General features: G+C 36.5%; 1 protein-coding gene across 7 annotated transcripts in view; it reads left to right on the forward strand.

The window, feature by feature from the left end:
• Positions 1-14,398, forward strand: part of DMXL2 (Dmx like 2) — a 168,315-nt gene that overhangs the window by 87,056 nt on the left and 66,861 nt on the right. For all 7 annotated transcript variants that reach the window (XR_009738732.1, XM_061428763.1, XM_061428760.1 and 4 more), the window contains 5 exons: positions 1,656-1,830; positions 6,096-6,335; positions 7,057-7,328; positions 8,142-8,838; positions 9,176-9,297. Coding sequence is in view for 6 of the 7 variants with exons in the window: in XM_061428763.1 (XP_061284747.1) it covers positions 1,656-1,830; positions 6,096-6,335; positions 7,057-7,328; positions 8,142-8,838; positions 9,176-9,297 (1,506 nt within the window). In the remaining variant the exon portion in view is untranslated. The remainder of the gene's footprint in view (positions 1-1,655; positions 1,831-6,095; positions 6,336-7,056; positions 7,329-8,141; positions 8,839-9,175; positions 9,298-14,398) is intronic.

Consider the following 14,398-nt stretch of genomic DNA (forward strand, 5'->3'; position numbering starts at 1 on the left):
TAGATATTTTTGTATCCTGCATGTTACCTAATATATTGCTTTTCAAGTATTAGTTAAACTTAATTACTGCCACATACAGTAAAAGCAAAAATGTAATATGTAAACAGTGATTTGACAGTTTTACACTTTTAATAAAATGTTCAATAGTAGTATTAAAATTGTTTTTAATAGAAAAAGCCTGATTACTTGACTTACAAGCTATTTTGCTTTCCAACACCCTTTCCTACAAAACTCCTAACTGTGAGGTATATATAATTCTATATATACTTAAATTATACCTTTTGTTTCTAGGAGAAAATAACTGGCCTTGCCAATCTAATTTAAAATAATGATAAATGTCAATGAGTGAAAATAATTTGATAGGTATAATCAAAGAAATAAACAGGGAGACCAGAGACAGAGGACACACCATAGAACTGATACTGTTTTTCACACGGAAAGTGACAAGAGCTGTGGAATTGAAAGGAAGGTGCAGATATTTTACCTTAATTCAGAAATAACTGAGAGGATGCTACATTTTGTTTAACAATGTGAGGAATAAATGAAAAGAATGGTATATTATTAAATATTATTAGGCATGGTTTTGGGGGTGGTTGTGTGACACAACAAGAAAGTGCCATGAGGTGGAGTTATGATGTGGAGAAAGGATGGTGCCAAGAGTTGACATGGCCCCATGGGCAATGGCACCCCACTCCAGTACTCTTGCCTGGAAAACCCCATGGATCGGGGAGCCTGGTGGGCTGCAGTCCATGGGGTCGCTAAGAGTCGAACACGACTAAGCGGCTTCACTTTGACTTTTCACTTTCATGCATTGGAGAAGGAAATGGTAACCCACTTCAGTGTTCTTGCCTGGCGAATCCCAGGGACGGGGGAGCCTGATGGGCTGCCGTCTATGGGGTTGCACAGAGTCGGACACGACTGAAGCGACTTAGCAGCAGCAGCAGCAGCATATCAGAATAGTTCAGATGGTGGGGTATGTCAGTATAGAATTTTTATCTTAGATACCTATCACAATTTAAGCAAATTCCACAGGTCATCACTTTCATGAGGTCTTTTCTGGCTAAGTTAAGGTTTCCCGTTGTTATTCTGTATTTTTGTACCCTCTTTTTGTCTTTATAATAGAGGTTACATATGATTATTTAGCTGGCTATGTAGTCCTTGGGTCTGCCCTGGTGGCTCAGAAGGTAAAGAATCTGACTGCAATGCAGGAGACCTGGGTTTGATCCCTGGGTCAGGAAGATCACCTGGAGAAGGAAATCACAACCCACTCTGATACTCTTGCCTAGAGAACAGTGAGAATTTTCAGGAGGAATATTCTTTCTGGTAGGAAGATTTGGAATTTTTTTTAAACACTCATATGACTAGTAAATTTCATCTCAGTACTGGGATATTCCCAAAAAACTAGACTTTGGATTCCTAATCTTTATAGCAGTTTCTGTAGATAATAAGTGTTTTTGAGCAACTGCTACCTTCAACTATAAAATATGCAAGGCCAATGGAGAATATATTCAGAGTTGTTCTATTGTAGTTTAATTTTCCTATAAGATAGGTTTTATAGAAAGGAAAATTGTAAGATCCTTAATTATCAAAAGTACTTTGATCAGCATTAGTTAGACTTCCCAGACTTAGATTTAGTAATTATTTTTCTATTTTAGACAATACACCATTTGAAAAATTTAAGAAAAGGACAAAGAAGATCTTCTGTTCTTGTAACTCACACTGAATTAAAGCCTGACCAGACGACAACACATGAAGTTCAAAGACATATTTCCCACCACGCAAATGCACTGTGTCATTTTCACATTGCAGCAAGCATCAACCCCGCCACAGGTAAAGGATAGTAAAGTTTTACTTACTATCTGCTGAAATTAGATAAATTGAAAAGTAGGACTACTTTTATAATCTGTTTTTAATTTTGTATTAATACTCCATGTTTCCTTTTAAAATACTTCTTAATTAGAATAGAAATATAAGATGCCATTTCTTAAATTGAGACTGTAATTCTCAGGGAATAATTTCGGATAAGTATTTTTGAACACCTTAGTTTGTCTAGAATATAGCAAAGTTTCTAAGTAAATTAGAGCTTTAGTTGAACCTGGGGATGAACAGAAGTGGCGGCTTGGTTAATTAGTGTGATATTCCTTCCTTCCTTCTATATTTTCACCATTATTCTCTCTTCTCAACTCTTCTTTATAACTTTATTTTTGTATAGTTTCCTTTATATTTCAGCATATCTTGTTTTATACGCTCATACACTTTCTCCTGCATTCGAGATAGTTTTTCTTCTAACCTTTATATTTTATTTTTGCTTTTTTCTTCCCCTGTAGTTGAGAAGTATTTTCAGGCAGGTTCATTGTTGGCAAGAGCATATTTAAAACTTCTGTTTAAGTCATTGTTTTCTTTCTGCATGAAAAACATGTGATAAGGCCTAGGAGTTTCATATTATATTGCTTGAAGAACTATATTTGTACAAAGTTATAGGAGGGATTTATCTGGGCTTCCCAGATGGTGCAGTGAGTAAAGAATCCACCTGCCAGTACAGGAGATGCAGGAGATGCGGGTTCAATCCCTGGGTCGGGAAGATTCCCTGGAAGAGAAAACGGCAAGCCACTCCAGTATTCTTGCCTGGAAAATTCCATGGACAGAGGAGCCTGGCAGGCTACATCCATGGACTCACAAAGAGTCAGACATGACTGAGCATGCACACATGTGGTTATGGGGCTTCCCTGGTGGTTCATTGTTAAAGAGTCCACCTGCCAATGCTGGTGGAGAAGGCAATGGCACCCCACTCCAGTACTCTTGTCTGGAAAATCCCATGGACGGAGGAGCCTGGTGGGCTGCAGTCCATGAGGTTACTAAGAGTCGGACACGACTGAGTGACTTCAATTTCACTTTTCACTTTCACGCATTGGAGAAGGAAATGGCAACCCACTCCAGTGTTCTTGCCTGGAGAATCCCAGGGATGGGGGAGCCTGGTGGGCTTCCCTCTCTGGGGTTGCACAGAGTCGGACACGACTGAAGCGACTTAGCAGCAGCAGCAGCCAATGTAGGAGATGCTGGTTCAATCCCTGGATTGGGAAGACCCCTGGAGAAGAAAATGGCAACCCATTCCAGTATTCTTGCCTGGGAAATCTATGATCAGGGGAGCATGGTAGGCTACAGTCCCTGGGGTTGCAAAAGAGTCAGACATGATTTAGCAATTAAACATAGTTATGTTTTATTGAAATGGCAGTCTGTTGCTTCAGGGTAAAGATAGAGGATTTTCTTTTTAAATATTTATTTATAAAAGATGATACTCAGCAGATGGAGTTGTGAAAAAGTGACCTTTAGATGTTTACCCCCATTGTATTAAATAATAGTGGTTATAGGTGTGTGTTGTTCAGTATGGTGGCCATGAACCACATGTAGCTGTTTGAGCAATTGCAATTCGGATAGTCCAAACTGAGATATGCTCTAAAATACACACTGGATTCTTAAGACTCTAGAAAACAATGAAATAATGTAAGATCTTTTATTAATAATTTTATTTAATATTGATTACATGTTTAAATGATAATATTTTACATATATTGGGTCAGATAAAATATATTATTAAAATTAAGTTTACCTGTTTCTATAATGTGGCTGCTGTTGCTGCTAAGTCGCTTCAGTCGTGTCTGACTCTGTGCGACCCCATAGATGGCAGCCCATCGGGCTCCCCCGTCCCTGGGATTCTCCAGGCAAGGACACTGGAGTGGGTTGCCATTTCCTTCTCCAATGCATGAAAGTGAAAAGTGAAGGTGAAGTCGCTCAGTCATGTCTGACTCTTAGCGACCCCATGGACTGAGGCCTACCAGGCTCCTCCATCCATTGGATTTTCCAGGCAAGAGTACTGGAGTGGGGTGCCATTGCCGTCTTCATATAATGTGGCTACTAAAATAAAAATTATGTATTGGCCTTGTATTTGTGGTTTGCATTATACTTCTATTGAGTAATAGAAGTTTGCTGTGCTACTTGATTAAATGTTTTTTTTTTAAATAGATTATCTTTTCTGACCTAACATCTTAATTGTATTCTAAGATTTATAACACCACTTGTTTTCATAATGGTGGTGGTTTTAGATTTTTATAGATTTTCAACCTTTGTAAAAGAACCTTATCTTGAGTTATTGACTATGATGAAAACTTCAAACAAAAAACAATCAGTGATAGTATGCAGATACTGTGTTAGAAAGTTTTGACTTTTACCTGTATGTACTATTCTAATCAAATGAAATAGGGTCACAGGATCATTCCTTGTGGATAGGCATTCTGTTACATCATTTGAGTCTAAGTACTAGATGTGTTCTTGTGGCCATTAGGCCTTGTCTTCTAGCATTTTTTTTAACTTTCACCATTTAGCCAGTTTTAACCATCTTCACCCTAACTTATCTACACATTATTTTAAAAATTCCTTTGTACAAATAGTTAACATCATGTGTTTATAGGTACTGTTTGTAAAAAAATATATTTAGGTTGACCTAATTGTTAAATACAAATAATTTTATATTGCAGGACTTGTCCGCCTTTTTTTTTTTTTTTTTAAGGAAAACCTCTCAACCTTAGAGTAAAGTTGAAAGCATAATATAGTGAATACCCATGTGCTCTTTACCCAAATTCAGTCATTAACCTTTCACCAGGTTTGCTTTTATTCTCTGTGTGTGTGTGTGTGTGTGTGTGTGTACCTTTTCTCCCTTCTCCATTATCTTTGGCCGAGCCATTTGAAAGTAGTCACTGACATTTTCCTTCATCCCCTAAATATTTTAGAGCATTACCTAAATATTTCAAAATGTGTCTTCTGATAAAAAGACTATATTCTAATGTTATAGTTCCTATTAACATCTAGATTCTTTTTTTAAATGCATTTGTTATTTCTCTTTAAATCACACTAATTTAGAATAATCACTCTTCAAAAAAATGTCTCAAGACAGTTATCTCTCAGTTATCTTTTAGGATGTCTTACAGTCAGAATATTTGTCCATGATAAGATTTGGGTTGAGATTTGGATTTTTACCTAGTACATAGGTATGTAGGGAATGTACTGTTTTACAGGATTGTTAATTTACATTTCTTATTTTATTTGATTTGTTTAATTTCTGTTAGAAAACCAGGCTTGTAACCCAGGAAGTAGAATAAAAGAACACTTTGGAGCTTTATTTAACATTGATATTTATAAATAAAACACTTCTAGAATATATTACTTATTTCATCTTTAGATTCTCACTTCTTTTGCAGAGGACAGTCTTTTTTCTTTCTATTGAGTGGGTTCTTTATAATTTGATTCGGGATTAAGGAGATGGTTGTTGTTGTTTTTGAATTATACTATTTTGCATGAACTGATCTATAGCATGAATTTCAGTTACCCCACATGGACAAAATCTGCTATACTTAGAAGTTTGTTTGCCTTCCTGCGTTCTTTCTTAGCATTATTTGCCTCAACTTTTAAGGAAAGTTTAAAACAGTCAACAAAGTCAGAAGAATAGTACAGTGAACACTGATTTCACCCACTTTGATTCAACAGTTGCTAACATTTTCCCAATTGCTTTATTCTCTTTGTGTATGCACACATATGTATATGTATATGTGGGGGTGTGTGAATGAAATTTTTTTTTAATGTTTTCAAAATAACACATCATAGCACATCACCCTTACATAATTTAGCAAGTGTCTAAGAATAAGGAAATTCTCTCACATAATCACAATATCATTATTGTACCTAAGAAAATTAGAAATAATTCCATGGTCTCTAATCATCATAGTTAAATTTCAGTCATCTCAAAAATGTCTTTCAGAGTTTCTTTTCTGTTGTATCTTTCTGTTCCCTTGTCCTCAAACCAGGATTCGATAAAAGTTTGTGCATTTGGTGTGTTTGGCTTTTAAATGATTAATTCCATGTAAGTCTATGCCATTAATTCATTTACCATTAAATTTAATTAAAATTTCAAATCCTGCTAGAGTTATATTTACTTTTTGTTTAGCACATATTTTGTGTAATGGAATTAGTCTTTCTAAGCACATGTAGTATTTTAAAAGATGTTAAGAATTGATACAGAAATTTTATCTTTTTTGATTTCACAGATATTCCAAATGTCTTTGTTGGCACTGTATTTAACATTGATGATGGAAATGGGGGCTTTGTAGTTCATTGGTTAAACAACAAAGAATTTCATTTTACATCATCTACTGAAATATTTATGCAGCAATTAAGAAAACTTTCTGAAAGGCAGGTAGATCATGAAAGTGATGAAGGCAATAAAGAAGATGAGGAACGTTCACAGGAGGAAAGAGAGAGGGGTTTACATATGAAACTAGATCATGGTGAGTATCCTGTATTCAGGTTTTTCTTTTTTTCAGGCTGACAGCTTTTTGTGAAGCCACTTTTGGTTTGTAATCTTTCCTTATTCCTCTCCTTCTTTTTCACTTTTCCATTCATTCCACAGGTCTTTTCTGACCATCTAATACGGACCATCTACCATCTAACTTTGGTCTCTTATAATGTATTGCTTTGAATAATGTATTACTTTGCAAGCATTGTTTTTTGGCGGGGGCGGGGGTGGCGGGGGACAGGTTTTGCTAATAATAGAAATGATAATGTGATAGTGTGAATGAAATTTTGATTTATCTAAAACTAAGAAATGTAGTAAATTTCAGTTCAGACCAGAAAATAATTTCCTTCCTTGTTCTTTTTCCCCTGGCCATAAATTGGGAAAGGCATTCATGATCGCTAAAGATAGTATGCTGTTTATTGATTGTCTAGTATGTAAATAGGCTTCCTTGGTGGCTCAGAGGGTACAGCCTCTGCCTGCAATGTGGGAGACCTGGGTTCAATCCCTGGGTTGGGAATATCCTCTGGAGAAGGAAATGGCAACCCACTCCAGTACTCTTGCCTGGAAAATTCCATGAAAGGAGGAGCCTGGTAGGGTATAGTCAATGGGTTTGCAAAGAGTTGGACATGACTGAGCGATTAAACTGACTGAGTATATAAGTGAATTTTTATAGTATTATTACTATGTACTGATGAATTTATTTTCTGACTTAGAATTATCCCTAGATAGAGAATCTGAAGCAGGTACAGGATCATCAGAACATGAAGATGTGGAAAGAGAGGGAAGTCCCAGAACCTATGCACGGCCTATTATATCAATGCCACTGCCTACGGTCCTGCTTGATCGGAAGATCGAAATGCTGCTAGCTGAATGGAATAAGAATCCTGACATGCTTTTTACCATACACCCAGTAGACGGTACCTTCCTAGTGTGGCATGTAAAGTATTTGGATGAATATAATCCTGGAATATTTAGACAAGTCAAGGTATATTTTACTGATGAAGCAGTTTTTACATTTCTTAAAAAAGTGAAACAGATGCCATTCAGATTTAGCAGTTTTTCGGAAATATTTAAGCATTTTATTTTTGATAAGCAACTGAGAAGAGAATAACTTGCTCCCAAAGGGGATCAATAATAGCCAATTTTACAAACGTAATTAATTCAAGTAAAATAAATTTAACTATGAAATGCTATAGTGAACGTCTGAAAATGTGTATATTAGGTTTTTTTCCCTAGGAATTAACAGTATTTTGAATAAACTTAAGAAATTACCCTAGGAGGCTTCCCAGGTAGCCAGTGCAGGAGACATAAGAAATGTGGGTTCAATCACTGGGTGGGCAGATCCCCTGGAGGAAGGGATGGCAACCCACTCCAGTATTCTTGACTGGAGAATCCCATGGACAGAGGAGCCTGGAGGGCTGCTGTCCATAGGGTGCAGAGTCAGACACGACTGAAATGATTTAACACTCAAGAAATTATCCTAAAAATGTGACTCAGGATGAGTCCCCCCACTACTCCAGTTTTATTCATTAAATCTAGCTATCTTTGTTTAGATTTGTAGTTGTAGTCATTTAGATGTACAGGCAAGACACCTGCAACTATTTCTTCACTCTTCTCATAGGCTATGAATAGAGATGGTATTATATAAATAGAGGACAAGGATTAGAACATAATGAAGTTGAAAGTGATTTTTTTGCTAGGAAGCTGAGGTTTGACATTTTGAAAATTAAAGTATTTTTAGAAGACTTTGAGAGGAGGCAAACTACTTACACTGAGTCATAATAATTGTGTTTTTCAGGTTTCTTTTTCTTCTCGGATTCCTGTTGCATTTCCATCTGGTGATGCAAGCTCTCTTAGTAAAAATATCATGATGTATGCCTGTATAAATGCTGTGAAAGATTCTCACCACACTCCCTTACACCAAGACATGCTGGCTGAATGCAGTCCTCGTGGATCACTGACGCACTCTGGATCACACAGTACAAATATGAACATTTTAGCCCCCACAGTAATGATGGTCTCTAAACACATAGATGGCTCTCTCAATCAGTGGGCAGTCACATTTGCTGATAAGTCTGCCTTTACCACTGTTCTAACTGTATCTCACAAATTTAGATATTGTGGTCATCGATTTCACCTCAATGATCTGGCATGTCACTCCGTTTTACCGTTATTATTGACATCATCTCATCATAATGCTCTGTTGACTCCTGAATCAGATTTTCAGTGGGCCTCAGACAGTAAATTAAGTAGATTGATAGATCCTGTAAGACACATAAAGGGTTCCTTGAAACAACCTCTCAGAAATGCAGCAACGCGTACATTTCATGACCCGAATGCCATCTACAGTGAACTTATTCTGTGGCGTGTGGACCCAATAGGACCCTTGTCATACACTGGAGGAGTGTCAGAGTTGGCACGAATTAACTCTTTACATACTTCAGCCTTCTCTAATGTTGCTTGGCTTCCAACTCTTATTCCCAGTTACTGTCTTGGTAAGTGTTCATTTTAATAGTAAAATTAATAAATCTTTAAAACTGTTATTTATATACAAAGTAATTTATATTTATTATTATTAGGGGGCTTTTAATAAGTATTCAAATGTAGGTATCTGACTTTAGAGTTTCTAAAAGTTTGTTTTTAATTTTTTCACTCTCATAACCTATTTTCTATTGAATTTTTTGTTGATAATTTTATATTTATTAATTGTATCCATTTCATTGTGATTCTGGACCACAGTTATACCTAAAAAGAGAAGTATGGAATTTTTTTTCTTGTACTTCAGTCATTAATAAAAATATATATTATAATGCAGAGTGTTTACTTTCTCAGGCACGTATTGCAATTCTGCTAGTGCTTGCTTTGTTGCTTCTGATGGCAAAAATCTGAGACTCTACCAAGCTGTAGTAGATGCAAGGAAATTATTGGATGAACTGTCAGATCCAGAATCTTCAGTAAGTATTTCCTAATCTTTATTAATATATCTAAGCTAAGAAGCCATTCTCTTTTGTCTAGGACTTTCATTTGTTAGTAGGTGTTCAGGGAGTAACCATCTGTTCTGGGCTCTCTGTAACTAGTTTGTTTTTCCTTAATTTGTGTTTCAAAGTAAATGAGGCAAAATTACCATCTAATGATGCCTTCACTGCTGTGGCCCAGATTCAATCCCTGATCGAGGAACTAGAATCCCTGTAGTCCAGAAAAAAAATTACAGTTTATACAGCACACATCAATTTTACATTTAAAGAAATAAATATGAATTTTTTTCCTAAAATAAATTTTTTTCTTGACATTTTTCACTCTCTCATTTGGTTCCGTTAATTTTTCTTTGTTCAAGAAAGGTTTTAAGAGAGCTTCACCAAGCTTTATGTTTAGGTTGGGAAAATTTGAACTTTTCTTAGCTTGAGTCATTATTTTAAAAAGTCCTGTGGTTAGAATATGTTATCAGTGGGTGGCAGTATCTCATTCCACTCGTTCTGTATTTCAGCTGGAAGTCATGTATGTTAGTTAATACTCAGATTTGAATGGTGAATTTTCCATTTAGCTATGAAAACATGGCTTTTTATAAAATAACTGTTCTAATAAAAATGCTCCCAATATTGAAAATCAGTGACTGTTTTTGAATGCCTGTCATGTGTTCCTAGATGTATAGGGACTATAGTATCTGCCTTTAAGGAGATTTAAATTTAGTTTAGGAGATAAATTATTAAAATTTTAAATAACAGTTTAAGACAGAAGAAGTGTCTGAAGGTGATATATAATGAATTGGCAAACACTATTTCATAATTCGGAGAAGGCGATGGCACCCCACTCCAGTACTCTTGCCTGGAAAATCCCATGGATGGAAGAGCCTGGTAGGCTGCAGTCCACGGGGTCGCGAAGAGTCAGACACGACTGAGCGACTTCACTTTGACTTTTCACTTTCATGCATTGGAGAAGGAAATGGCAACCCACTCCAGTGTTCTTGCCTGGAGAATCCCAGGGATGGGGGAGCCCGGTGGGCTGCTGTCTATGTGGTCGCATAGAGTCGGACACGACTGAAGCGACTTAGCAGCAGCAGCAGCATTTCATAATTCAAGAGGCGAGAGAGATCAGATTAGGGTAGCCATAGAAGTTTTTATTACAGACAGTATTTGAGTTCATTTTTGATATAGAAAGATAGATCCTTAGTCTTTGTTGATTGAGAGGATGGCCTGAAAGTGGATACAGGAAAGTACATGTCTAAGTAAGTCTTGTTCCAAAAACAGTGATAATTGGATTGGAGTCACAAGGTTGACATAGAGAAAGTCTAGAAAAGTAGCATCTTAAAATTATATAGGTGGAAGATTTGAAGTTCCCCTAGTCTAACTAGCTGTCTGATGCTTTGTTTCTCTCTACCATATTCCTGCCAGCTTGTCTTCTGACTTCTGAGGAGGAAAACTCCACTCTAAATGCAGCACATTCAGTCTTTGAATTACCATCACAGTTATATTGAAATTAAATTTGTAACCCTTAAAATCTACTTGTTAGCTGTAGTTTCATTTAGAATAAGTCTAATGTTTCTTATGGGCTTCTCAGGTGGCTCAGTGGGAAAGAATCCGCCTGCCAGTGCAGGAGACATGGGGTCAGTCCCTTGATCAAGAAGATCCCCTGGAGAAGGAAATGACAACCCACTCCAGTATTCCTGCCTGGGAAATCCCATGGACAGAGGAGCCTGGTGGGCTACAGTCCATGGGATCTCAAAAGAGTTGGGCATGACTGAGTGACTAAACAACAACATTTCTTACATGAGAGATCACCTCAGACACCTGTCTTGTAATCCCCAAATTTGTTCCCTCAAGCCAGACCTGCTGCTCCTCTGCCCATAAATTTATCTAACTGCTTTGTATTTGACCCTGGTTACTGTTCTGAGCAACTTTCGGTTTGTTTATACACTGGAAATTGTAGGATCTCTAGAATATAACAGTATTATGCCCTCTCTCAGTAGATTATGTCTTGTCAGTCATGCCACATTCTTTGTATGTAATTAACTCATATTGAGCTTTCAATTAAATGTCAGTCTTTTTTTTTTTTTTTGCCAGCAAGCCATCTTATATTTAGCATCTTTTTGAATCCAGATTCCGTTATTTGTGTTACTTCCGTATGACTTACATCATCAGCCTGTTCGATGAATGTTGTTCTGCGTTTTCATCTAAGTCAATTAGACGAAATTCAGATGTAATTTCTGAATTTTATTACAGAAATGTTAAATGTACTGGGCTGAAGAAAGGACCTAGCAGTATACATTTGAAATCTTTCTCCATTTTTTATTGTCTAGAATATTTCTTCAGCTTGTCCCAAGTATTTGCATGAGTCAGCTTGTCATGCAAATAAAATGCACCCTGTCTGCCAAATCTCTTGTAGTCAAAAAAGGAAGTCAGATTTGTATGAGATTGTTTTAATGTATAGTAGATTGTGTGTACCCTGATGTCTTTTGATGACTAAAATGAACTAAATAGACATCAGACTCTTTATTCCAGCTTACAGAAGTATGCTCTTTTCCTTTTTGAAAATTATAACATTTGTCTGCTTCTTGTCTTTTGGCTGTGGCAATCCCCATAATTTCTGAGAATATACTCTATGGTTCATTCTTCTCATTGGCAAAATGTATCAATAACCTGGGCATTATTTTCCCAAGAAAATAGAAATTTCATTTAGAGCAGATGAATACGTTCTTGGAATTTTAAAATTTATCTTGGTCTTCTGCTCCAGTGTGGTTACAAATGTACTTTTTTCTTAAACCTTCCATTTTAATTTTTTTAAAGTTAAAATGTAATATTTATTCACTGTAGAAAATTTTTGACCCTTTCTACTTTCATAAGCTAAATTCTTGAACAGAAGACTCTAGAGACAGGACTTCCCTGGTGTTCCAGTGGTTAAGAATCCACCTGCCAATTCAGGGGACATGGGTTCAATCCCTGGTCTAGGAAGATCCCATGTGCCCTGGGGCAACTAAGCTGGTGTGCCACAGCTACCAAAACCCCACACTCTAGAGGCTGTGCTCTGCAACAAGAGGAACCCCTGAGTGCTGCAGGCAAAATTAAAAAACAGAACACATTCCAACGTTGTGAAAAAAATCTACTTATCTAATTTTCTCTATATGTACTTTTTTTTTTTTTTCCATGTAAAGTAACATATTCTTAAGTCCTAAGAATTAGAATGTAGGCATCTTTTGGGGCCATTATTCTGACTACTACAGCACACTAGTTTCATGTTCAAAATGAAGATATGAAAAATTAACTGAAATGCTTTAGATTTTGAATTGCTCACTGGAGAAAAATAATGTTATGTGGATAATCTTTTTTACGAAAACCAGCCACTGACTTGGTTTTTAAATATTTTGATAATTTAAGTCTTATAGAAATTTCATCTGAAATAGTTTTAAGTGACATGCAGTGTCAGTAATTTGTAATATAAAGTCAGCATTGTATTTGGATTTTCTAGAACCAATTCGCAAATTTTGCTTAGTGTAGTCTTACCCATACTAAAAGTGGACTTGGGAACTTAAAAAAAAAATCCAGTCACAATGTTGCAAAAAGAAGTTTTGGTAAGCTGAAGTTAAATTATTTTTGGTAAAAATAAATTTAAAATGATTTTGTGAGTTTCAATATACTACCTTTCATTTTTTAATGTTTTTCAACCACTTTAATGTTCTGAAAAAAATTAACCTTAAAAAAAAGTATGAAAACATGTCTGTGTAATTTTACTTTTGTCTTAGGCTCCAATATGGTTCATCAAGACACTGTTGGATCCTGTATTAAAACATTTGCTACTTTTTATTCATTATTATTTACTGTATTAATTTTTATTTAAAAATATTGCATTAAGAATTTATTTATCTTGATTTTTGAGCTTTTGATGACCCCTTAAAATTGAAGGTGACATTGAGTGGGATCCTGTAGTGTTGAACAAGGCATTCAGTATGTTTGTTCGTTATAGTGCTGGCAGATAGATATTCCTGCAAGGGGATCTCAACCATGGCTATATGTTGGATGCAGCTGAAGAGCTTGTAAAATGCCTGATGGTCAGATTGTACCCAAGAACCAATAAGTCAGTATCTACAAGTGGGACCTAAGCACCAGAGATTATTCAGTGTGCTGAGAACCGTTGTTCATAGTTGAACCGTAGTTCAAGGCTGAGAACCATTGATCTGCAACAGTACTTCTTAAACTTCAGCATGCCCGTGAATCATCTGGAGAGCTTATTAAAATAAACATGTATTAGCTTTGGAGTCTAAGAGACTGCGTTTGTAAAAAGCTGCTGCTCCAGTGACCACACTTTTAAGGAGCAAAGATTCATGGTGTGTTAGAGAAATTCCGGTGTTCTAACCTCACTAATTGTAGGTCACAGTTGAGTCCAGCTTTCAAATGGACAAACCCAGCAGACTGTTGGCAGCACTTCCAGGTGTCTTAACTAACATTTAAAATCCTGAATCTTGGGTGAATGTACCCATAACAATAAATTCATCCCTTCCCAAGCACTTATTTTGTTTTTGTCTGATAACCCTAGAATCTGTTCCCATGCATGCCCTCTGGAGTTCTGCTGATATAAATTGGAAAGATCCTACAATTGCAATGTATATTGCTACTTTCCCATAGCTAACCTTGTACTTACACCCTGGGCTAAGCTGGGATCTTACTACTCTGAGTGTTCTGAAGGCAGTAAGAGTGGAGGTAGTACTGAGGAGAATGGGCATCTCCATGAGAAGTAATTGCTTCAGGTGAAGTTACTGAAAGGTTTCTGTGCAAGAGAGGGCTGCTTGGAAGGAAAAAGAAGGAAGACTGCGTTTTATTTATTTATTTTATTTTTTAGCAGAAAGATTTTGTGGTTTGGGGATCCAGAGTTAGACTTCCTCTGTTTACACATCTCCATCCCAAGTCACAGAGTCCCACTTCTGCTCATCATTTGCCCCTATTGTTGAGGGCAAGTACAAGCCCTAGCAAGATTGTACTTTTAAATAGCATTGTAGATCTGCAGCCATCCACATAGGCACAGGGCCATGTCCTCAGCCAGGTCTGTGTTGGACCATTAAGGTTGCTA

This window comes from Bos javanicus, chromosome 10 (genome assembly GCF_032452875.1).
Source record: "Bos javanicus breed banteng chromosome 10, ARS-OSU_banteng_1.0, whole genome shotgun sequence".
Lineage (NCBI taxonomy): Eukaryota > Metazoa > Chordata > Mammalia > Artiodactyla > Bovidae > Bos > Bos javanicus.